This window comes from Falco punctatus (genome assembly GCF_963210335.1).
Source record: "Falco punctatus genome assembly, chromosome: 7".
NCBI lineage: Eukaryota > Metazoa > Chordata > Aves > Falconiformes > Falconidae > Falco > Falco punctatus.
In genome coordinates, this window is record NC_137587.1 from 23,253,305 (window position 1) to 23,279,263 (window position 25,959).

The 25,959-nt window shown below is 40.9% G+C and overlaps 1 protein-coding gene across 8 annotated transcripts in view; it reads left to right on the plus strand.

The window, feature by feature from the left end:
• DNAL1 (dynein axonemal light chain 1) overlaps positions 1 to 25,935 on the plus strand; it is a 32,534-nt gene extending 6,599 nt beyond the window's left edge. For 4 of the 8 annotated variants that reach the window (XM_080397691.1, XM_080397684.1, XM_080397688.1 and 1 more), the window contains 7 exons: positions 4,547 to 4,585; positions 7,521 to 7,630; positions 8,316 to 8,371; positions 11,545 to 11,600; positions 12,822 to 12,948; positions 13,358 to 13,504; positions 15,885 to 25,935. In XM_080397691.1, coding sequence (XP_080253817.1) covers positions 4,547 to 4,585; positions 7,521 to 7,630; positions 8,316 to 8,371; positions 11,545 to 11,600; positions 12,822 to 12,948; positions 13,358 to 13,504; positions 15,885 to 15,931 — 582 coding nt within the window. In that variant the 3' untranslated portion in view covers positions 15,932 to 25,935. Of the gene's footprint in view, positions 1 to 1,613; positions 1,812 to 4,546; positions 4,586 to 7,520; positions 7,631 to 8,315; positions 8,372 to 11,544; positions 11,601 to 12,821; positions 12,949 to 13,357; positions 13,505 to 15,884 lie in introns of those variants that run through there. The other 4 variants (XM_080397685.1, XM_080397690.1, XM_080397686.1 and 1 more) reach the window with 4 other exon arrangements.
• Positions 25,936 to 25,959: the final 24 nt, after the last annotated feature.

The window sequence follows — 25,959 nt, forward strand, 5'->3', positions numbered from 1 at the left end:
CTTCTTCCCAAATGAGCTGATCTCTTGAGGTCTTGCTGGAATGGTGCCAGTGCTGAAGGCCTGTTTAAAAAGGCCCTCCATCAATACAATTTCTCCAAGGTCGTTTTGTCAGATCAGTTTTGAGAGCTGCCCAGAAAGATACAAAATCTTCCTTTATGTTACTCAGTTTTGCATTGCTCTCAGGGATCTTTTCTCTCCAGTTAACTGTCATTATGCTGCTGCTCAGGTCTCATTAGCTTTCCGCAACTCTTATTACTCCTTATCATTTGATTGAAGTCACATGTTCTTCACATGCCATCACTGCCAATTGAACAATTTATCCATCCACTCCTTACCAGAGAAGCTCCATCTTGCTCACTCCATTCAAAATGTCTTTATGCCTAGTCTCTCTAAACTCCCTCACTAGTTGAAGAGGCTTTTGCAGTCATATCTGGTACTTGAACTTCCACTAAAACCAGCAGCCCCATAAGTCCAGGACCACAGCCTGCTGTGATGCACATGTTGGTGTCACCCGTGCTTAGTACACTGCCTTTTTTCCAAACTCACTCCAAGTTGCAATTGCAGAGGAAAGGGTTATCTGAAGGCTTCTGTTTGTTCAGTCTGCCTTGTCGCGTGCATCTTCAGTAGCTGGAGCTGTGTAACTGTGGTAGAGCAGTACCTCCCCTAACCCTTTTTGTTACCCTCCCAGTACTGATAGCTGTGTCTCCACACTGCAGTCCTACCTCGGCATATCGACTGCCATGCAAGAGTGCAAGCTGGAGGTTCAGGAAGTAGGTGCTGAGTTGTAAGTAAAACAAAAATGAGGTAGTTTAAAAGTCCTCAGACAATTTCTAGAGCACAAGCCTTCAGAATAATTCATTGTTGTATGTCATCAGATATATGCAAATTGAAAGAGAAGTAAACCACTTCATTAAAAAGCAAGCCTGTCTGTTTGATGTTATGGTTTTGTTTCTGAATAGTTCATTTGTTTGGAAAGCTGAATGGCATTTTTTAAACAAAGAAAGGAGAAAAAATAAAGAAAAAAAAATAATTTTACTGTGAAGATCCTTTTGTGGACAGGTCAGGGTATTCCTGGACAAAATAATTCACAGAAGGGTCTGTAAGAGAGCAGCCAACTTTCGCACTAGTATTCTGCGTATTTATAATGGTACTTGGAGACCAGAGACAGATCGCAGACAACGTAGCTATTTTCTGAAGTATACAGTGAACTGAGTGCCCGATGATGGCCTTAGTTCAAGTGACATGATTCCTATCGTTCTGCATTCCTTACCTGGCAAAACTGCCATAGCATTTCAATGAGAGTTGCTTGGGTGGTGGGATTGGCTTCTCTTGCTGCACCTGGGGCAGGCTTGGGCCTGAGGCACAGCCGACCCTGCGGCTCCCAACCCGAGGGGACCGCGCAGCCCGCGGAGCTCTGAGGGGCGCCCCGGGGTGCCTCACCGGGCCCTTCCCGCCCCGGCGGCCGCAGCGCAGGGTGCCGGCGCCGTTTGTCATCTGCACGTTGCTGTAACTTTTTTTCACCGACTGGTGTCAATAAAAGGCGTTTGATAAAGCTGGGGAGGCGGGCGGCTCGTTTTTCACCGTCAGGCCCGCCTGGCGGGGGGACCGCGCCACGTCCCACAATGCGCCGCGGAGCGCCCCCTACGTGACTTCCGGGATGGGGCTTTCCCTGTGGGCGCGCATCTCTATGACCGCCAGGTGCGGCTGCCTTCGTGCTCGGCCCCCCTGCCGCGACGTGTTGGTGGCGCTGCGCATGCGCGGGAGGCGGCCGTGCCATAGCAACCGGAGCGTTAACGGTAGCAACGGCAATGGTGGGTCCTGCAGTGCCGGCGCGGGCGCCGGGCGGGGAGGGCGCTGGGCCTGCGGGGGCGGCGGCCGGCGTGGCGCCAGGTGGGGACGCCCGTGGTTTGGGGAGACCCTCAGCCGGGGCGTCCTCGGGACCTGCCGGCGGCGGCGGCGGCCGCGGCCGCGGGGGGGACGGGACGGCTGGGGCCTGCTCCGGGACGGGACGGCCGGCGCCGCTCCCCTGGTGCGGCGAGGTGGAAGGTGCCGGGCCGCGTGTGCGCGGCGTCCCCTCAGGGCCGCCCCGCCCCGGTGCTGCGAGCGGCGGCGCGGGGCCGGTGCCGCCGCCCGAGCTCCGCCGGCCGGGCCGGTGCCCAGCAGCCCGGGCAGGAGGCGGCCCGGGGCTCGGCGTGGCGCCTGCGGCCGCGGGCCGGGAAGGGGGTTTCGGGCGGGGGGGTGGCGGCGGCGGGCGGCGGGGGTGCTGTCGTCTGAAACACGCGGTACAGGGGCTGGAGGCAGCGGTATCTGCGGTTACTGCAGCGATTAGCTTGGTACCTGCTGCTGTGCAGTTCTCATTTGCTCTATTTAACGTGTAAATAAATGTTTGCAAATGAAGGCAAAGTGTCACTGTTCTGCTTTTTCTTGCGGGTCTGAATTTTGTAAATACTCTGTGTCTGATATCCATGTCTTTGGGAGGAAGAATACTTCTTCTGTAACAACTTTTATATGCACAGGGATGGGTTTTTTTCCCCTTAAGGTGTTACAGTTCTTGTTCCCGCCATGTTGATGGTGACTCTTCAGGGCGGCAGTTTCAGCTGTTGATCCCTTGCTGTTATGAACATTTTAAGCAGTATGATTTTGTTTAATCTAAATACCTGTAGGAGACTGTTCAATGTGGAGGTAGAGGAACTCTGAAAATAGGCTTCTCAGAGGGAGGCTGGCAAAAGATACTATGATTTATCCACAGAAATTTAAAGTGTACTTCAGGGAAAATGATATCCATGATATGTGTTCTCCAGACAACCCACTATGCTGATTTTCCTATTTCCACCAAATTGGATATTATGATGAGAGAGACAAGTCAGCAGAGGTCAGGGAAGAAGCTACTCCTTGTGCTCACATGGATCACTAGCTTTAAAGTCCAGTCTGGGTTTAGGGATGTGTTTGAAACAGAAGCAGGCATTGGTCATATAAATCCATTTCTGTCTTCAACGTGAGTGATCAAGATCACGTACCTGAATGCCGTAATGATTGCTTACCGTAATTATGAAAAATGCAACAAAGTTTCTGGCCAAAAAACCAGATTAACTGGAAGCCGGCTGTTTTAGCTGGCACGCTGGTAGCTGTTAGTTAGGTTTCATGCGGCTGTTGAAGTGGGAACTAGGGGTGTGATCTTCTGAGCAGGAGCAGGTCACATGGGTGTTTATCTGCAGCAGACACCAAGGAGATACTGCTGTAGTACAAGCTTGCCAGGTCGTCTACAATGGGACCTAGAGCTAGCTATCCCATGGTATAGCAGGATTAAAATGAACGCCCGTCAGTGAGCAGAAGCAGGTGGAACATCTGAGGATGCTAAGTGATGTATGTCTAAAGCAAGGTATATATTGATGTCTGTGCATGTATGCTGAGACTCCTTGGTATTGCTGGGTCTTAGACTGTTGCTGGGTGTTCAGTGGCTGTGGCCATTCATTTACATGCAGCTGCCTCAACTGTTGTCGTTTACCGTTGAGTCCAGAGTTTCCAGTGGTCTAGAGTAAAGTATCCAACCCTAAAGCTCTGTGACCAGCGTGATTGCCTGTAAGATTTTGGGTGGAAGTTGTTTGTTGGTTTTAACTTTTAAAATCTGATTGCCCAAAAGGCTACTTCTATCCACATGTCATAGTGCTACACATAGAGCAATAGAGATGGCCAGAGTCCTCCTGTTTTTGTGGAAAGGAGGCTGTTGATCAGTTTTTGTGAAAGATTGGTCTCTGAAACCTTTTTAATCTGAAAGACACCTTGGAATGTGTTTATGTTTAGGATATATTGGTTTCTTTATATGCTACTGTTTTGGATATCATTGTGGAGTTTTGATAAGACTCTGATGTGGGGCAGAAAAGATGGAGTCAATGACAATAGAGAGTTGGTCAGTAAGTCAGTCCTTAAAAAGCCATGTACAGCAGCTCTCAAATTTTTCCTAACAGAATAATACATGTTTTCACATCGCATGATGTGATTCAACATGAAACAATTGGAGAAAAACAAACAATCCAGCTTGCTCTTGAGTTTTGGCAAGACATACCTTATTTTCCTCAGTGAATCTTAAGAGGCTGTATCATTCTGTCTGCTCACAGACTTGCTTTCAGACGGGAAAATGCTAATGCACAATAATAGAAAATGTGGAGTTTTAAGAGCATTAGACCACATTTTTCAGTGCAGTAACAAGAATTCCTAAGTCTTTGAATTGAATTTCACCATCACAGCTAACAAGCAACATCCTAAACCCATGCTCTAGACAGGGCAGAAGGTAAGATCAGGAAGGTAATACTCTCACGTGAAGCCCATTTTGTTGCTTCTGAAAGTGCTGCTGAGTACCCCAGAAAATAAAATTACAGGACACTGAGGAGTTCCAGGTTCTTAGACTCAGCTGGAGGAGGATAATACATAGTAAAGTGGGTGTAGACAAGCAGGATAGGGAGACAGAAGCGAGAAGAGATAGGTTTGCACTGAACAAGCCAACTACAAGTTTGCAATGAGTACTCATTTAGATTTTTTTCATTTTTAGGCAAAAGCAACAACTATCAAAGAAGCTCTAGCCAAATGGGTAAGTACTAGAACAGTATGTAGCTGCTTTGCAGTACTCCATGGCATGGTGTTTGACTGGATTCAGCTAAATTTGTTTTTCAAACATTGTAAGAAATATGTTTGCTTGAAACATGTGCTATAAAAAGTTTCACAAAGTTAAATTATCATTATCATTATTGTTACATTCTGTTGGACTTTCTGTGTGTTCTTTAAATTGATATGGCTGGTAAAGATGAGTCTTTTACTCTCCTGCCTTGTTCTGCTGAATATGCACTGATGGAAGGCCTGAGGCTATGAAGAGATTTAAAGTTGGGGATGTCTTATGTTCTAATTATGCTCTGTTCATTTCACCTGAGTTTAGTCCTGCCCACAGAATAAATAAGTATGAAATTCTCACTGTACTGAAGTTGGTGAAACTTCTACTGTTGCCTTTTAACATATTGTGCCCCATATTGTGCAAAGCTTAACTTGGAATGAGTTTCATGCTCATTTTTCTTCCCAAAGTACTGTGTTAATACAGGCAGTCATTTAGGGTGGTGCCTGACCTGGTCTTGGAGCCTTCTAGAAAGCTGTTTGTTGGCAAGGATGTGGGCATAATTTCAAATGATCATATAGGATGCTGTGGGGTCAGGTTCACACTCCAGTAAAACCAGTGAGAATCTTTCCCCAGTCTCAGTGAACTTTAGATTAGGGCCCAGATGTGCTATTTAGTATACACGGGCTCTCCTGCTAATTCTGGCTAGCTGCTAGAGCAAGAGTCTATAGATGTTTTGGTCTCTAGAAAATCTGGATGTGAGGCGGTGTGGGCGTGTACAGTTAAAAGCCAGAAGATCTGTACCATCAGCTCGAGGTACTGGTCTGTAATTGAAGACTACTTCCTTTTTGAATTTTATCATTGTTTAGTACCTTCAGTGTTTCAGTTTCTTTTCAGTTATGTTGGTATATCCCACAAACCTCACTCCTGCTCTCCCAATAAGAACTAGAATGCAATAACTTGCGGACATTGGCAGTGCCAGAGATGTGAACTGAATGTTAAAAAATTTTGCTTTTGCTCCCTCAATCTTTCAGCCCTCCAAAACCTCAACTCCATGTTTCCTATTAAAAATTTATTTTCCATTTGCTCCTGTCACATGTGTCTTAGAGATAATAGACCTGTGTCAGTGAGTTTCCGTTAATGTTAGACATGAGGCGCTGAATTTGCTTTTCTGTTCATGTTATTGGGGGTGGGTCTAAATCTTCCTTTTGCTACTTGTAAAATTGGATCCAGAGTGTTGTTGCATTCTGGATGTTTTTCTTCCCTTTGGCATAAGGGTTTACCTGTGCCCTACAGTCAGGGTGACATTAGTTAAAGCAACTTTAATTTAGCAAACACTTAACCTGTTCTTAAAAAAGTGTCTCTTCTACCTGTGGTTTCTCTGTGGCTTATTGTGGTTGTTCAGCTGACCTTTCTTCCAGAAGTGCACAGCAATTGGGATGACTTTTCTTCCCGAAAGTGCTCACTGCTGGCCACAGTCTGTGCTGAAAGGCCTCTCCCTTTCATGTTTTTAAGAAAAAATGTATTTTTATTTGGTGGTATGAACTGATAGATTATAAACTGAGTATAAATGCAAATATATATATAGTTTTGTTCTTGGAAAATAAAATGAAAGTTTCACATTTATATAGTGACTTAGTTTGAACACATTCACGGTATTTAGCAAAACATCTGACATGCTTATTTTCTAAATCACTAAGTATGAATAAAAATATTATCACACTGTATTTGGACAGAAACTGAAATATAAGTAAATGCACAAGGCAACATGCTTTTTTTTTAAAATTAGATTAAGTTGCCTGAAGTATTTTGGGTACATAAGAGAAAATGATGTTATCAAAACTGGGTCTTGGGCTGTGGTGTTCTTAATGACTTCTGGGATGCAATTAATTTCATTACAAAGTAGCCATATAAACCAGGCCAGACCTCAGCTATCTCACTTTCCAGTAGCTGCATAAAAACGGGGGAGAAAACAAGAGTCCTTGTTTTGAAAGCGCCAAGTATATTTCTCCTTTGTTAATGGACCTCCAGTACTCCCACTGAATGCTGAGAGAACTGACAAGTGCTCCCTTTGTGCTGTCGGTGAAGTAGCTGTCAAAACCGGTGGCAGTACAGATACTTGTGCCAAGTGTTTAGTCAATAATTACCATTGTTTCAGAATTTTAAAAGATTTAATAGATCATATTTTTTAATGTAAATATTAAACCCAAATGCTGAAGTTGTGGATGTTTTTCTAAAGCTCTGAGCTTTATGAAGTAACCTAGAAAATTACCAGCCTGGGTCGTAAGTAGGAAATGTGTCTTTTGCTGTACTCTCTAAATGTGGTGAAATCTTTCCCCACTCTTTTTTAATGGCTAATGAGATTTATTTTTTTATATTCTTAACTCTGTGAATCTGTTGAGGTTCTCCCCCAAAACACACTCCCGTGTGTTCAGTTTATGTTGTGAGTTAGACTTGAGTTCTGAGTTTTCTGGGTCAAGTTGGAAGGCGATTTTTTTTTTGTCAGAGCTTTTAAGAATCTGCTTCTGCTATGGGTTGGTCCTAGCTGAGGCTCCTGTATGTCAGTCTCCATGGCAGTACCTTTATTCAGAATTTTAAACCTCTGTCTATTCTCCATTACTTTACAGCAGAGGGCCCCTTAATTAAATTGCTCAAGTGTAACACAACTTTTAAAAAAATCATATGTAATGTATAAATTCATTTGATATCTTGAAAATAAGCTAGCCTTCCCCTCTTTGTGCTGTGCCAGCAGGAATCTTGATAAACAGCATTCAAAATGCTTTCTCTGTTCAGTAATATGTTTTAGTAGTATATTGGAATTACTTCTATAGTAATTACTTTTATAGTACGTTTTTAGTATAGTAATTTTTAGTAACTGCATGTAGCAGTGAGCATGTTCTTCACCTTCTCTTTTCTTTAGGAAGAAAAAAATGGCCAGAAGGCTTCAGAGGCAAAGGAGGTGAAACTGTATGGTCAGATTCCTCCTGTAGAGAGGATGGATGAATCTCTCTCCACACTTGTTAACTGCGAGTAAGTTCAGTTAAAAACGATCTGGAAACCAAATAGTCTCTTCTCTTTGTATTAATATTCAGTGTTTCTGCTGTCCCCTGTGAAAATATGTATTTACTCTGTTTAATACATCAAAGCAGCGGCTTTCCCTTCTTTTTTGTCAGCTGAGCTTCTCTTTCCACACACAGTTCCTCTTTTTAATTCAAAGATCCCTGTCACTTAACTGATAAGGTGTCAGGATAAATTCTGTATTTATATTTGTTCCCAACAGAAAAAATATATATACTGTTTATCACTATAGAATTACAGGTCCATGTTTGGAGTTTGTCAGCTAAATGGCACATTTATGATCCATTCTAAAATTTATGAAAAAAAAAAAAAGAGAGAGAGAGACTTAAGCAGGATTTCCGGAAAGAGATTAGAGACATTTCAAAAATAAACGTCCATGCATTTGAAAAAGTTAGGCATAAAAAGATAAACCAGTATGTCATGTTACTTACATGTTACATACCTTCCCAGAAGCTAGGTAAAGTTACAGCATTGATGATTTGAGGATATTTTGAGTCTGTTTACACATCCATTTAGTTTGCCATCCTAATGAGAGAGGAACAGAGAATTATTTCTAACGCAATGGTATTTGGATGTGGAACTCTTTTGATACAGTGATCCCCTGTATACTGTGAATTGATTATTCTTGCTTTTAAAGGAAACTATCGCTGTCTACAAACTGCATTGAAAGAATCGCCAACTTGAACAGCCTAAGTAAGTGACAAGCCAGTGATCAATTATGTTTGTTTTCTAGTTGTTTGGATAGGATGTATACCATAATGCATTATATGTGTTCAGCTTTACACTTATTATTACCCTTTTAAATTCCTTCCTCTTAGAAAATAACAAGTGACCTTTAAAATTATTAGTCGTACTGGGATATTAAAGTGCATTAAAATGTATCCCTGCATTAGCCTTGGCAGTTGTCTCACTCTGCAAGTTTAACAAAAGAAAAAAAAAAAAAGCAAAATCCATCAAAAAGGCAGCTATGAACACTCCAGTGGGCCTAGTTGTGGTATTCAACACCTAATCAGTTCTGGAGTAATTTATTGACCAATTTTCACACTCATGATGGAGATAGTCTGCAGTTCAAGAACTCTGTAATTGTGGTATTGGTTGGAGCGAGGTTGGGGTATTGTAGACCTGGGTGGAAAAATGTCATTCCATTTTGCAGAGGATTAGAAATATTTGGTTCGGTTTTGTTTGTACTTACAAGAGGTGTGCCATTTATCTAGAAATGGAACTGAACTTTTATTTTTTGGGCAGCTGTCTATAAACCTTGAAACTCATTGGGTTACTGACTTTGGGACAGAATTCTTACTGGTCTGTCCTCAATAATTTAAATCTGTGGCATGAGGCTGGCTGCAGCTTCCACACTTTTCTGTCCCCATTAAATTGCCAGGTGGACAGACAAGGAACCTGGAATCCCATCCTCTCCAGCTACACACCAATGTGGCTGTCAAGGAGCTTGATAAATTCATTTGTTTTCATAATATGCTCAGACTTCAATAAATTTGCATATCATAATCAGGGAAAAAATATTCTGGTAGTCTTTCCAAATTACTGTAGTATTTTTTGCTCATGATAAAGTTACTCAAATGGAAATAATTAGGCAGTTATATATAAAAGCTAAACAATGGATTTTTTTAGTAGGACAAAACATTAAAAGCTTTTAAAGCATCTTACATATTTATATTAATAAAATGTAAAATCAAAACATCCAGTCTATACCAAGTATATGATCCTAAAGCCAGACAAACTGGAACTATGTGCTCTGCCTCTTAAAGGTACAGAATATGAGGAACTCATTGTCTCTATTGGCTTCTGAGAAAGAGAGAGAAAGCAGTGCTTACAGCTATGAAAACCAAGCCACTAATTATTAGATACTCGCTTTTGCTTATTGCGGAGAGGAAGCTGAGAAATCCTTTTAAGCATCTACACTCTCTTCAGACTGAAAAGATTACTGTTAGTTTATATACCTGCTACTGCAGTTATGGCGAGTAGATTATTCTGTGTAAAAGATCACACCCCTGTATCTGTAAATGTGAGGAAGATGTCTTAGATGACAGCAACAAGTGTCAGTTTTGTGGTTTAGAGAGTGTAAATGTTCCATGGGGGAGATCTATCCCTTTAAAATACAGAATATCTCAGAACAAGAGTAACAAAAAGCAGTAACAGCAGTTAGAAACAATTTTAAGGCATAGCTTTTTGAGCAACTGTCATTTTTGTATTTGTAAGCATCCTTTCATTTCTTAAAAATTTCAAAAGTTAGTGGAAACTTATAATTTATAAATGTGAGTGTCATGGTTTAACCCCAGGTGGCAAGTAAGTACCACGCAGCCGCTCGCTTATACCCCACCCCACTGCAGTGGGATGGGGAGGATGATTGGGAAGGGATGTAGAACTCGAGGGTTGAGATAAGAGCAATTTAATAATTGAAATAAAATAAAACCAATAATAATTATTATCATGAAAAGGACAGAGATGGGGAAAGGAATGAAATCCAAAGGGAAGGCTTACCAGCTACTGACTGATGGCCAGCCAGTCCCCAAGCAGTGATCAGCAGGCCCCAGGCATCCCACCTCACCCCCCCCTCCAGTTTACATACTGAGCATGACGTTCTATGGTATGGAATATCCCTTTGGCTCGTTCAGGTCAGCTGTCCTGGCTGCGGTCTCTACCAATTTCTTGTGCCTCTCCAGCCCTCTGGCTGGCAGGGCCTGAGAAACTGAAAGGTCCTTGACTCAGTATAAACATTACTTAGTGACAACTGAAAACATCTGTTGTCAACATTACTCTCACACCAAATCCAAAACACAGCGCTGCACCAGATTTTAAGAAGAAAACGAACTCTATTCCAGCCAGAACCAGGGCAGTGAGTTACGGAGACACTAGCTGGCTAGACCAAAAGGACATCTCCCAGCACTTCTCCCCTGTGGATGAGGATCCTTAGGGATAATCTGGAGAACAGCAGCAGCAGTAGACTTCAGATTTACTGATTATGATTCTTGAATCCTCATCTGTAGCAATCTCTAGCCACTACATGTGCAGTCTATGGAGTATCTGTTGCTACTAGGCTGGAATTTTCACTGGTTTTGCCATTAATTATTGTACCTTGTATTTTTGATGATTATACATACAAGGGTGAAACAAGATCATTAGGTATTTAATCCTTAATGCAGTTAAGAAGAAGCATTAAAGCATTCATGAGTGGTATAGATCCGAAGTTAACGCAACTGCATGCTGCAACTCAGTTTGCTTATTTACACCTGCAAGAAAGCTTGTGTGAAAAATGAAAATCAGTTATGCAAAGAGACTGCTGTTTTGTGATAGCTTTGCGTTACACTCGTATTACACTAAACCCCATGAAGAACAGCTCACTTGGAAAGGCGTTTTGTCTGGGTGCTGGACTAAGTTTCAATTACTCTCATCAGATTTCTGAAAGGCAGCTTTAAATGCTGACTCCATTATAGAAATCCAATCTGCTGCCTTAAGATAAGATGGGAGCAACTTTTGCCTGGAAAAGAAGGGGTATGAACTATGTAAGGTCAAAATTAGCAAGTTAGCAGTTAGAGTTCAGGTGCAAGGTGAAATAATATTTCTAATTCAGTATTTATCTGGACTGAATTTCAACTAGGTAACCTACACATGAGCAGCTTGGCATTCATGGGCATGTTTCTGAGCTGTTCACTGCCTTCATTCCTGATGATCTGTGTAGGTCAGGAGGTTTTGTTTCTGTGAAGTCATTATTTTCTTAATAAAGTCTGTTCAGAGTGCAGCTTGCTTGTAACTAGAATATGGTGTTTTATGTGACTTACAGCATCTTCTTATATTGAACACCCCCCCCCCCCATATATTAACAAGAAACTTTCTTTTATCTATTACAGAAAATTTGAGGATTTTGTCTTTGGGAAGAAATAACATAAAGAACTTGAATGGATTGGTATGCACTTCTTAGTATCAATTCTTTGCTAACAAAGTGGAGTGCTGTCTAGAATGTGGGATAATTGCCCTATGTTCATAAAAGTCTTTGCTGAATTTACATTATTGCCTAACCATTTATTTTCTCCTTTCACTACAATCTGTTCACCCTCTTACACATTGCTTCTGAATTTTCAGACAGTCCTTCTATTTTTTTCGTTTAAGCACTCTTCACATTGTGAGATTCTTCAGGGCTGTTTTACTACATAAAAGAATTTCAGAGAGAGATTTTGTTGTCTTTGACAAAGATGAGCAGAACTTTTATCTGAAAACTGCTGTCTGTAAAGCCCTTTAACTTCTACTGGCTTTGCATGAAAATAAATCCTGCAGACTTTTTGTACGAGGAATTTTCTACCTGAAGATACTTAGCCTATGCTTCTTTACTACAAATACCGGCAGTCCTATGAATGCACATTTCATGAAAGTCTGTTCTTTTTCTGTTAACTACCACCTGGAGCAGTATGGCTTCAGGGGAGAAGGTGGTGGCAGGACCAGGTCTGCTAGGCGGGGGAAAATCTGTTGAGGAAAAAATGGGGTCAGTGTTGTTACGTTTGAATTAAGGGCAGAACTTTTTTTCAGTCACTTTTTTTTTTTAATGAATATAGAAATTCTTCTCTTCCTCAAGAGATACTGTGTGTTTCTCCAGAATGTTTCTCTTCAAAGCTATTCCCACCTTCAGGGATGCCACATCTCTTAAGTGTGAAATGCAGTCAGTGTGTAATGGCTGGTTTACAAACCCTCTATTTTGAGAGAATTATGAAAGCACCTTCTGGCCAACAAGTACAAACATACGTGCACCTGAAATGAGTCATTCCCTCCTGTTGTATAAAATGCCTTCTAAAGTAGTTGTTGAATTGCATTCACTTTTATGTATACTTGCAGTGCACAAGCAGCCAAATTTGTCTCCTCTGCCCCTATGCCTTAAGAACAACTACTCCAGCCAGCTATTCCTTGTCTTATTCTAATATTGTGGGTTTTGTCCTCCTAAATACATTTCAGATCCTTTCCTCTTAATTTCTGTGAGTATTTGCCATGTATAATTAGGGACCTGCTTAAAAAGAAATGAGGACCAATATACCTCAGTATTTTCTCACGTGATGTGACCCACAAGGGGGTGAAGAGAGAATCTGAAGAATAAGGAAGCTGTACTTTTGCTTACCTGAGTAGTCCTGTCATTTTCCAGGAGGCAGTTGCAGATACTTTAGAGGAGCTGTGGATCTCATATAACTTCATTGAGAAACTGAGGGGTATCCGTGTAATGAAGAAGCTGAAGGTTCTTTATATGTCAAATAATTTGGTGAAAGACTGGGGTAAGCCATGCCTCTCTGTTCTGTAACTTCTCTTGTAGTATGGTGAATGCATGAGTTAAGTCACCAAGTAAAAAGTAGTTCTGTGTGTTACAGGGCTGTAAGTCTCACTGATAAGCCTGCAGACATGTGCAGAATCCCTAAATAGCCACTCATGCAAGAGAGTAAAAATAATTAGAATATTGAATTTAACTTCTGAGCCTTATTGGAGTTTGTTCTTTGAATCATCTTTCTCAGACTTCTTTTAAAACGCATACCTGTCTTTAACTTGATACCAGTTCAAGTCCAGCAATCCCTATCCTGTTGTATCCCGTGCGATTTATGTTTGCACTGCGTTTGAAAGGAGTGTGTGGTGCAGATGTACTTTCCGTGTTCCACAATCTGGTTGGTGTTCTTACCTTTGTGGTTGCAGCAGAGTTTGTGAGACTGGCAGAGCTGCCATTACTAGAGGATCTGGTGTTTGTAGGCAATCCACTGCAAGAGAAATACGCCTCTGATCAGAAGAACAATTGGATTGAAGAAGCAACCAAACGGGTACCCAAGCTGAAAAAGCTGGATGGTGAGTTTGGGGCATGAGGCAATTTGTGTGTTAACAGCTTAATATAAAGACAACCACAGGGAAGTGAATCATAACCTCGGAAATTCATCTGCATGCCCATGTAATTAGTATTCCTCCCTCCTCTCTTTGGAAGTAGTTATGCAGATCCTGGCTGCAGGATCTTCCGAGTGTTTGATGGATTTTTGAGTGTTAAATCCAAGTGGTCTTGCAGCCTACAGGTGGTCTTCACTCTTGAAGTTACCCAGGCAAATAGCTTTAGCATGTAACTAATAGGGAACAGAAAGATTTAGCATTAAGTAAGTTAACAAGGCTTTCATCTGCCAAGCTGAATCACAGTTTTCTCACCAAATTTGATTTAGTTTTCCCAACAAAAGAGGGTGACGTGGGGGAGCGGGGCTAGACAGGGATATGCTCTTTTGCTTCGGTTGCAAGGACATGTTTTCAGAACTCCATGCAAATTTCCTGAGTGCCTGTATCCCCCTCTTGTCACTGCAGTAAGCCTCAATTTGTGCGCTGTCCTCTCCTTTTGGAGTCACTGATGTGAAAATATATTAAAGCATGTCCTGATTAGTGACTGAAATTGAGATAATTTTTAAATATATTTTTAAATATGTTGATTTCTGTTAATGGAAATGTTAGCTGTTTACTGTTATCCCCTGTTTACTAAAGTGGTGAAGAAGAGAGCAGGACTGGTAACACTCGTAGTCAGAGTAGCATCAGGGAAAGTACAAGTGTAGGGATGGCGACAAGAGGACAGCTTCATTACAGGGAGCAGTAGCTGGGAAATCGAAGCCAGATCAGCTGAAGTAGTACGCATTACTAGGAAGTGGAAGCCTGGTGAGAGAAGTGTATTGCTCTGAAGGATGGCCTGCAGTGGTCCATTTGTTGTTGTAGTAAGAAACGTTTTTAGAGTAAAACCAAACTGGGATAGGGCAAATATATGGGTAAAGAGTAACCTTGTTAGTATAAGGTTAGACCCTTAGTTCCTGAAGCATTTTTGCACCCTGGAGCAATAGACAGCTCTGAATTGGGCAGGTACATTTCCTATGCAACGTAGAAAGAGAGGATGATATTTAAGAATGGAAACCACAAAAGGTAGAACGCTGAACAAAAAAGATGTCAGAAACACTGTAGCTGGCCATAAGGTTGCCTGTTGCAGTGCCCCAGGGTCCTGTTACGCTTATGTATTGTATGTGAAATGGCTAATACAGGGACCTCAAAATTATTGAGATGGTTGAAGATGTTCTGAACAAAAATAAGCACCGAAGGTCTCTTTCAGCAGGTGCGCATCCCTTTTCTGTTAGTTCCTGTGCCAGGAACCCTGCTCAGCGGTTAGGTGCCTAAAGCACAACACAAACCAGGCTCTGGTGGGTTTATTTTCCTTTTCCGACCTGTGAAAAAAGAAACACAGCACCCCAATCTTACAGTAAACGAAGGACTCTCACCACAAAGCCTCGCCATAGTCCTAGTCTGCCTCAAGCTGAGCAAAGCATCAGCGTGACCCAGCTCCCGCTACCCAGGTGGCAGCACAGGTGAATGGACATACACCTTCATGACCTGCTGTTCTTGTACTAGTTATTTAGGCGTGTATTTGATTGTGCCATTTCAGCATGCTGTGAGCTTACCTGTACTACTGGGTTTTGCTACTGTCAGGAAAATTTATGACTTGATAAATCTCTTTTGACTATTGCATTTCAGCTTATTTTAAGAACAAATTACCATGAGGTGGCATGAACCCTGCAGACTGCCATGATCTGAGGTGTCTTTGCTCAACATGGCTGTTAAAAAGTGATATTATTTAAGTACCCAAGGGGTGGGTATAGACTATGACACTACTGCACAATGCCTCTCTATTCCATGACATCCAAGTTATCCCTAAGATGTGACCATACAGCTTCTCAGATCCACATTGATATAATTGTATTTTGTAGTCTGGAACTACTACTACAAGGAGGTATCCTGTACTAAAACTTGGTCATGTATGTTGTGGAAACAGCAGCGCAAAGTAGGGGCCCAACAAGGGTGATGTGCTAGTTGGTCATTAGCAGTTGAACTCATGTGGTGTGTCTCCCAGAGACCAAGGCAGGCTGATATTTGCAGGTCCTGCTTTAGTACCTTTTTTTATTCCCTATTACTTAAGAAGTTGGGAAAACATCCAACAGAAGATGTCATCAGTTAAAGGCTTTTCCGGTTAAGAAAGTTCAAGTATGCAGAGGTTTATGTCAGTTAGAAGCAGTGGCAGGAAATACAACTCCTTCTGCCAGTCCAGCTCTTTCCAACAGTCCAGATGAGCTTTCAGGTCTATCAGTATTAACTATTGTCTTTGCATAATCTGTTCCTAAACCTCTTCAGATTTTTTTTCTCTCTTTTTTCCTCTTAGGTATTCTAGTTATTAAACAAGAAGAAGATGAAGAAGGAGCAAACTGATGACACTTTCTTGTTGGGTATTTAATTATTTAAGTAACTCCAGATAGCTGGGCATATAGAACTTTTATATAAAATGTTTGTTTTGAAGAAAATCTTTGGGCAATTTTTAAAAGACCAGCTTATCTGCAGAGTCTCACCCAAAGAGTTAGTTACCAAAATTTGGGCACTCCAATTTTGTCAAGCTTATGACACCTTCTGTAGAGACTAGTGGAGCCAAGTCTATCTGCTGTTTGGCTAGCAAGAGATCTTCACCTAAACTAATACATAGCTATTTTTAATCCCTGATTAATGGTGCTTGTTGTTCGCTCTTGGGTTCTAATAGAACCATTTTAGCTCGTTAGGTGCAGCTGGCCAACGTTGTCATTGGAGATGCTGAGGCCAGAAGAACAATGTTGTGGTTTAGAGACACATTGCAGGTTTGTTGTGTTTAATTTTTGTCATGTGAATCCCTCAGTATTTTAAATATGCGAGTTTGCCTTTTCATCCCCTTAACTGTTATGCCAAACAAGCCCAGTAGTTGTGGACCTACGCACAAACAAGGTATTGGTTTGATGATAACTTGTTACCGGCCTTAAGTTTCGAATTGGGCTTCTCGCAGTGGAACTCGACTGCATCGCTTAGAAGGCCAAGTATAACTTATATTTATTTATTTTAAAGAGGCAATGGGAATTTGCATGGTTTCAGTGAGACTAAAATATCTGCTAGCTTTTTCTTTTTTTTGTCTTTTACTAAGAAGTTATTTCAGATTGGAATATGTGGCCTATTAGCCTACAGCTGGTTCCTAGTCTTGGTTTGGATCACTGGTGGACATAATCCTTCTCAGCTCTGGAATCTCCCTATAACTAAGTAGGCCGATCCTAAGACAGACACAAACAATGAACGGAAAACCTGGGCTTGAGGACAGAAAATTGTGGCCTTGATGAAAGCACAGACGAAGCAGTGAGAGGAAGTGTATGTAGTTAGTGAGGAAGGTGAGATGAGATGGAAAGTGGGCATTGGGAATAAACGTATTGAAGATGTACCAAGTGTGCTATATTGCAGGGTAAGCAGTTTTAGAAAAGCTTCCTGATACAACAGGTAACTACTTTTAGTGGAAAGCATTAAACAATGATGAAAACATACATGATTGCACTGTTGGATGCCAACAGTGTGCTTTTCTTTTCTTCAGAGAATAGATCAATATTCTCTGTCACTGGAGTAGATTTTTCTGCAGCTCATTTTTGGTTTTTTACAAGCTTTTCTTCTAATTCATAGTACCATCTTTTCTTAAATTAAAATGGCAACAACCTGCCAGGCATAGAAGGAATGGAGGCAGAACACCATTCTTAATTGTTTGTGAAGGTGTGGCAGGAGTTGAAATCTTGGAAGTCATGGTCAGAGATAAAAAGGTAGAATTGGTCCAGGCAACAGTGGTATTGATCTCAAGCTCCAGATAGAAGTGTAGTACAAGATACTCTCTCTCTGATGAATTTCTAAGTGAAGAGCGTGAAGTAGATTACAAGACAATCACAGTCTAGTTTCTATGATTGTTAAGAGGCATTCCAATGTAAACTGGCGATTGCTGATACAGCTTGAAATTGATTTAGATCTGTTATTTAAAACAAGGTCAAGAGTGCAATGGCAAGAACTGTGGACATTCTTCACCTAGCACAAACTATTTCCAGACATTTCCATTTCTGATCTCTTGACCAGAAAGCAGTTTCTTAGTTAACAAGCTCACTGGCTTGTTCTTGCAGACAACTTTATATTCGTATGTAATTTCTTTTAGAATGACTCCCCTAGCTTTAGCGTGAGTAAAGGCACCGCTGACCAAGCAGCACAGCGGCACGGAGGGTATATATACAGTCAACAGCCATTTCACACTGGCTTCTTTTAAACCTAAGCCATTCCGTTCACTTGCAGCCAACCGCTTTGGCAAAGTGATGTGCTTTGGCAGCACACTCAGCCCCTGCTGCCCCCAGCTCCTCGGGTGGGTCACGGGGGTTGGCCTGTGCCCTTGACGACTGTAACTGAAGTGTGGTTAACGTGAACCAGAGCCAGAGGGGAGCGAAACTTGACCTGTGAATACTGCCAACAAATGGAAATGCCGAATCCATCTCCATGTTTAGAGACGTTTTCAGAACAGACCATGCAGTGCTCATGCGCTAGTGCTTGGCCACAAAGAAAAGCATTTGAACCCCCGTAGCTGGTCCCTCCTAGCACATCATCTACAAGTGTGGTACGTGTGGCTACGTTAGCACCTCAAATGGAACGCAACGGGAGAAAAAGTGAGCAACCAGCACAGTCCAATGCCAAGAAATCCTGCTGATTGATGAATATATAAATATGGTCCAAGTCTGTACGTTTCTGAAGGTCATGTTTGATACAGCAAATACTCTATGCTTTGGCTATATTTTGAGAGCAGAATAGAAACTTAAGTGTACCGACTGCCTGGTGATGATTGGAATGAAACTGCTCCCGTGAGAGGACGTGAGGGGTAAGAGCAGTTTCTGGCTCCTGTAAGTGACCAGTACAGGCGGTACCTGTGGGAATTGGTCCAAGAACTGTTGCAGTTGTCAGCAGAGCTGTGTGTATTGTGGGGCCCACTGTCATCAGCTCTTTTCACAGATTAACAGCACAAATTCACTAACTTTTTTTTGGGGGGGGCCTGTATTATAGTTACCACCAAAAAAGAAAAAAAAAATCAATATTGAAGGAACGGAGCAACCAGTCTCAGCACAATTATAACAGCAGTAAGGGCACTTACAAGATTTCCCTCGCCTTTCACCCTTCATGCTGTGATAAATTAGCATAAAGTTAAAAACCTTTCAGATAAAAACTGTATGTCAAATCTCAATGAATCAATACAGTAAGAAAAGAATAAACTCTGGCTCTCATCTGTCAGGAGATGCTTCAGGTCAAAGCTGGGTGGAATATTCAGCTTCATGTTGCTTCGCCTGATGAATCATGATTAGTCTCAAGAAAAAATCAACCTCCCCTGAACTTCTTTTCCTCCAAAATAAGTAAAGTTTTCCTAAATTTTAAAATTTGCACTTTAAAATTAAGCACTGGATGTGGTGGAAGACATAGGTGGCAGAATTAAAGCAGCCGATCTGCGTATCGATGGTGCTACGCCATGTCACGTATAAGCTAAAAGCAAAGCTCGACCTGCACGCCCATAGCGAGGGGCCGTGTAAAATGCGGAAAGGCTTGTCTTTCTTTGCTCTTCCCTATCACGCCGCATCCGATAAAGCAGTAAGCACATTATTATTCATGGATGAAAAGAGCACCCATGTAAAACTTGCAAGCCATATAGAATTTTGCTTTTCCCAGTGAAATATGAAGGATTAGCATCCACTTTATTCCTTAGAGAAAAATCCTAAAATTAAATTAGTGATAGGAAATAGCTAGGTCTTTTACTTGCCTGTTAGCACACTGACCTCTTTTCAAAGAGCTGATATATGCAGTGATTATATTGAGAATTGCTGGAAAAATGTGAGAAGAGACCTGAGAACCAGCAGATGACTCAGGTTACACTAGAAGTAGACTCATCTAGAAAAACCTTCAAGCAAGAGAGCACTTTTAACATCCTCTTTGGCTATCTTTTGTATACAGTAATTTTGTAGCATGGCCAAGCTGTTAAGTCTGCTGTGTTTAAATTATTTAGGCCTATGTTTATAAATGTTATTCTGTGAAACTTGTTTAAAAATAATATAACGTTATTTTATACAAACGTCTGGCTGTTGTGTAATGAAATAGTTCAGCTTGTGGAGAGTGTTCAGAAATTAAATTTTGTTCTCATTAAACTTTCCTAGCTGCTCAGGGAGCAATGTATTTATAGTATGATAGTATGTAAATGCTGTTTCCTTATTGCCTCTATATTTTAGAATAGAAAATAACCTAGACTTTAAAAATGCTGATATATTGTGATTGTTGTCATCTGATACATAAATATTTTTCAATCTTTTAAGACACTGGTTGTCACACTTTGTTCTTAGGTCCTAAGAGAAAAGTCTACTACTGCTATATGAGGGGAAAAAACCCCTCAAGTTAAATAAATGGCTAGTCTTTCTTCAGTACAAAATTACAATTCACTTGGAATTTCAGTTTTGTTAACAGCAATATTCTGTCAGTTCCATTAAACCCAAACCACAGAAGGTTAACTGATTAAAAAGACAGTGTCACTGAAATGTAATTTCAAAACTCCAGTATCAAGAAAAAGCTTTATACCCCACAGTCCACAGCAACCAGTCTCAATAACGACAACAATAGCACCCTGCAACATGCATGGCTTCACAGTTTTAGCACAAAGTAGTCAAATCTTAGCACTTGTGCCAGTTGGCTTTGACAGGGAGGTAAATACATTATTTAAAGCCCTAAGTAAAGTCCTGCTCTGCTATCTGAACCAAAAGCTTCGGTGCTCGCCGTCTCTTTTGCCCACCAAGCAAAATATGACTTTTCCAAATGCTATTGCTGACCAACAGCCACAGGAGTAAATTAAACCAAGGGTTTCTAGACCAAGCTGAAAAAAAAAAAAAAAAAAAAAAGCAGCATTTTAATGGCTTCAGCTGAGTCTTTCTCCTGCCAGCTTTACCAAGAATACTGAAATTAAAATTTGCCAGCATAAATTAACAACTAAAACCAGAACAGGTGTGCTGCCATAGGTTGAAACCTAGCAGGAGGCCAGTCAGACACAGGGACGTGTTTCTGTCATCTGCTTTATGTAGTGAAACATTTGCAGCTTTTAAAGACTTCATGCCCACAGGTGTGAGAAACACCTCTGTAGCTTAGTTAACTAAAAACCAGTTAACTACCAAAGCAGAAGGAACCTTTGTTTTGAGGCTGGGTGGAAGCAAATTAATATTGAAAATTAACAGCAAGAGATCCAGCTGCTGTCAGAGGAAGTGAGATTAGCACTGTATAAAAAAAAAAAAAATGTTTAAAAACCCCCTTAATTCAGGTAAGTGTCTTTAAGGCGGGACTGACTAAAACTTTTTTAAACTCTACCATTGAAAAATACAATGCAATATGATTTACAATTGAAGTAATTGTTTCTACAACCAGCAGATTCAACTACTAAACAGCAGGAAAACATTAACTCTTTTTTCCAGCAGCTCTGGATTTACTTCAGTCTCTATTTTCTGTCCCAGCCACAGCCATCCAGGAATTCAGACTGGATACAGGCCTCTCACGTACCAAGTTACTCCATGCTGCCTTTGCCCACTTGGCTTTGCAGTTGTTTCAGGTAGTGTCAGAATCCCGCTGGCCTTACTTACTACTTACGGCACGGCAGGCCTAGAACTATTCCCCAAAAATTTCTAACCCACTATCAAGGTTGTTGCTGGCATCCTGGGAAGGTGCTCGGGACAGCCCCTCAACACTCCTGTAAAGCAACAGGAGCTGCATCTGCCAGTTATTTTCTTGGACATAAGACATAAAACACACTGCAGGCTGCTGTCTTCGGGGGGAAGTTTACATTGAGAAACAGCCTCGAGGATTGCTGTGGGAAACACAGAGGTGGGTATGATGAGAGCAGACTAGCTACAAGGACTTGTAACCACTTCCCTTGCATGAATGCACCACAGTCACTATCGGCCTGAGCCCCCCAGCCACCCCCTCGTACCATTGAAAAAACTCGGCTATGAAACTACTTTTTAAACCTCATTTAATAAAAGGGTTTTTAGATAGATAGAGGATATTAAGTAAATAAGTTACATAGTACATTACAATCACATCAGCAAGATTTCCTTTAGTGTATTAATATTTTATAAAAAAGCACACAAAAAATAAATTCAGTCCAGTCTATCACAACTGTACAGCAACAGGTAAATATATTTATATATGTACATTTTAAACATGTAACAGTCTTTTAAAAGGTGCCCTAGGCAGCAAACACGCAAAAGGAAGTGTCTGCTCACTTGTTAAAATAAAAGTAATATACTTTATTATAAAGCATTTATACAGTAATTACAAAGGCTGACTGCTCCTGTACAGTACACCAAAGCTTTGCTACAAATTTAAAAACAGAACATAAAAAGAATGAACACAAAAAAGTTGATATCAAATCTGAACTAAAAGGGGAAAAATACATGTGGAGAAGCTGCAGGAAACGTTTTTAAAATATACAATTACATTTCTATAAAAATATATGTTGTCTTTAATCTGGAGAAGTTAAGGTTTTTTCAGGCTCAGCTGTCAGCGGAATCCTAGTCTTGGAAAGAAAAATCCTTAGACAGCTGGGGATTCAACATCTGTGTCTTTCTAACATTTGACACGGGAGAGAATGAGGGCAAGGAAAGCAGCTGAATCCAAGTGACAAATTTACAGAGAAACTCACACCCCCCCCCCGACAAAAATCAAACATCATTTGTAGACACTGCTTCTCTGTCTCTTTAAAGCTTTATAAACTTTCAGACATACATCAGAAGATAGAACAGGGAGAAAAGGAAGTCTGTGGGAAAACGTGTTTTAGAATAAGGTTTCTGGCAGAGGTAATCATTGGACTAAAAGTGCCGTTGTATGAAAGCAGACAAGACTTCTATGGCTATAGTCCTCCCTGCTCCCATTTCTTTTAAAATAGGATATGTGTATATATATATATATATATATATATGAACTTTCTAGTCCGCTGCCTGAAAGAGAATTAAGAAGTGTATAATCACTGAGAGCGAGAAAGCTCACTCTGCATGGTTTAGGAAACACCTTTTAATTGAATGTTGATTTTAATCTAAGCTTGTTGCAATGCGAAGTGACCAAAAGCCTCAGTTTGATAAATTAGAGGGTATTAATAGCTAATTTGGACTTCACATTACACGTCCAGTATGGGATTAATAGATGAGTTACTTTTAAGCTTTAGAAAGTCTCTTTGACCTGCCTTTAAACAGCTATATGCCTACCTGGTCCTAGCCAGCAAAACACCAAGGTCCTGCACAGCCGACTGAAATTCGGTAGGCCTTCGACTTACAGAGTTGAGTTCTCTCAGATACTGTTATTACCTGTCTCAGTAAATGGAAAAATATCAAATAAATTAAAATGCAGAGTTGTTCTTGCAGCTAGACTGCAAAACACCTGTAGCTGTATCAGATATGCATCAGAAGTGCATGCATGTATCTAGCAATTATATTCACACGCAGTCTTAAAAAACTGAGATGCTGTTCCATGCAGATCACAAACCTGAAAGACTGAATCTATCCGTAAAGGGCAGACAACACAGGCAGAAGGATGCAAACAGGGCAAAAGGTGATCCGTCGCTGCATCTCCGCAATGCCCAATGCTGCCATCAAGACTCAAACAGGTAATGGTTTTGAAGTACAGCCACCTGACTGCTTGGGTATATGACCACCTGAAGCCTGATCTCACACTGTGAAAGGCAAATCTATTAGGATGCATTTACACAATTGCAGTCTGTATGTATTTGTTCCTATAGCAAAGAGATGCTTTGTTCAAACTCAGCTTAATGACTGAGCATATACTGCCTTTTTTCTAAATTAACAGCAAGCCCCTTTACTAAATGTAATCAATAAATAGGCCTTTAAATGATGGAAAATAATGAGCATAGGTTTTAAAATGGACAAATCAACAGGACAGAGACAAGAATTTTATATCATAGACAAGATTTAAAAATCATAATTGGAACAACACAGCCTTAAATTAACACTGTGCTGCAGTAAAGACCCACTCAAGTTACTTGTTCTCCTGCTAAGAAAAGTAAAAGATTTCATTGCAGATTAGACAAATTCCATTCAAATGCTTTGTCCTCAGCAACTGGGGGTTAGTTGGTTTGTTTGTTTTAAAACCATTCTCTGCCAGCTTTTGCTAGTAGGCAGGATCTAATTCAGATGTAGATGAATTCCAAACTCCTACTGTAAGCAAGCGGGCAGCAGATTTGCTGGTGTTTGTTTTTAAACAAGACACTAGGGAGCATGTTTACTTATTACCATGACAGAAGAGAGCTCTTCTGGTGGCTACTAGCAATATGTAAACATGCTCAGAAAGATTTCCATTTGATGCCACTTGCTTGGAACATTTACCTGATTTTGGTCAGCCACGCTCACCCACAGCTGTCTGAGGTTATCCTCAGAAAAAGCCCTTTTCCAATTTTCTTCCAGTGACAGACCTCACAGTATCAAATTTTCCTGTTTTCTTCTACTGCAGCAGGGTGGGAGAGAAACAACCAGTACTAGATTCAGTGTGTAACAGACACACTATTTTTGGACAACTAAAGAAAACACCTTATTTGTTCTTATCAGCACCTCAATAGCTTATTGTTGATGAGAGGAAAAATTACTCTCATATCAATTTCCTGTAATAGGGAGAATCAGTGAAAGACCTGGTCTTTGGAAGATTGGGATAGTGCTTGCATTCAAGCATCATCATATCTAAAAGAAGATTAAATTGATACTTAAAGCAATCCCATGATTTGCTCCCTAAATATTTGTACTTCATTTCATCTGATCAGTTGTCACCATAATTTGCTATGCCGTATCTAAAACTACTTCAAGCTTGATGACTTGAGGGCCATGACTAAATGTTTGCTCATTATCACACACAGGCATACTTCCAGATACTAAAAATACTAGAGTAAATGCAGGTAGATACAGAGAGCAGAAGAGTAAAAGGCAGAGAAGTGTCCCGATTTTCCGCCCATGAGGAGAATGGTACATTTCAGTGCACATCTCTCTGCAGATTTGCCTTACAAACACACATAAGTTCTTCTACTTTAGCATCCTATTTTCTAGCTAGAACTACACCGGCTAGTCCGTACTGTCCCTCGCTTTTTTCCTAAGCATCTGCTCCTGACCACTGTCAGAAACAAGACCAGGAGCTAGACAGGGCTTTGGTTTGCCCAGTATGAACAGTCTTCGTTTTTTCCTAAGGGGTCATACACTGTTTGATTTTGCACTGTTTTAGCAAGGATAGTAAAGGCATTTTCCTAAGACAGTTTGTTTAATGTTATTTTAATTCTCAAGTTTAATCAGATCTCCCCTCCAATCTAAAAAAAAAAAGTAAAAAAAATAAATCTTCCATTTTTTCTGTGTTTCTCACTGTGTGCCAGTTCAACCTCCATCTCCCTTTTGTATGCGTTTCTAGGCCTTCCCAGTTTCTGTTAAGTACCTGTACGCTGTTCTGCTGCTGCAACACGCTATTCCAGGCAAAGGCATTCATTCCGACAATATAACAGTAACTACATTACTTTAAGTCCTTTTTAGATATACTCACAAGCCCTGCTTGTTTCTGAACTGTTGCCCTGTAGTTCTCAAGATCTAGAAACTACTGGTAGTTTCCCATAAACATACTTCAGAACTTTAAATGAATCATTGCTTTTTACTGGAATTAACCCCAGCACAAGCCAAGCACAAGGTCTGGCTGCCGCACCTACTGTCTGCCCTAGCACAGTGTGCTAAAGCTTCTCTTCTCTCTCAAGGCCCTGGGATAATGGCAGACAAGCATCCTCTCCAATTTACAAAAGCAAAAAGCTAACAATCAACACTGAAACTCTTAATAGGAAGACTGATTTGCTGAAGCTGCTTCTTAAAGATTTGTAGCTTTTAGTCCTTCGCAGTTTTTGAATGATTTTAACAGTTCATGACATGCCATCTGCTTCCACAGCCTAGTTAGTCAACCAGACCTGTGCATGTAGGGACATGGAACAGTCATCCAAATGCTGAAAGGAAACCTAATTTTGTTAGGAATGAAAAATACACCCTTGGCAGAAAATTGAACACTTAAAAGGCAAAAGTGTCAACATGGAAAGAAGTGCAGTCCTTAATGATACTCCTACTTGTTTTGTAAAAGTAGTAACTGTTTCTGCTACCAAGAAAAAGGATTCTATCCAAAGGCATATATATGTCAAAGCAAACATGGTACAACACACAGCCTCCCAGACTTGGAGGGTGAAGCAATCATGGCTGCACAAAACCACAGGGCAGGAAAAGATTGCCAGATGGCACACTGGAGTTAAAGCCACTTTCCATAGTCAACCTGGAATTTATCTAGCAGCATGAAGGGTCAAGATTTTTTTTTTTTTTAAAGAAAAAATAAATAAAAAA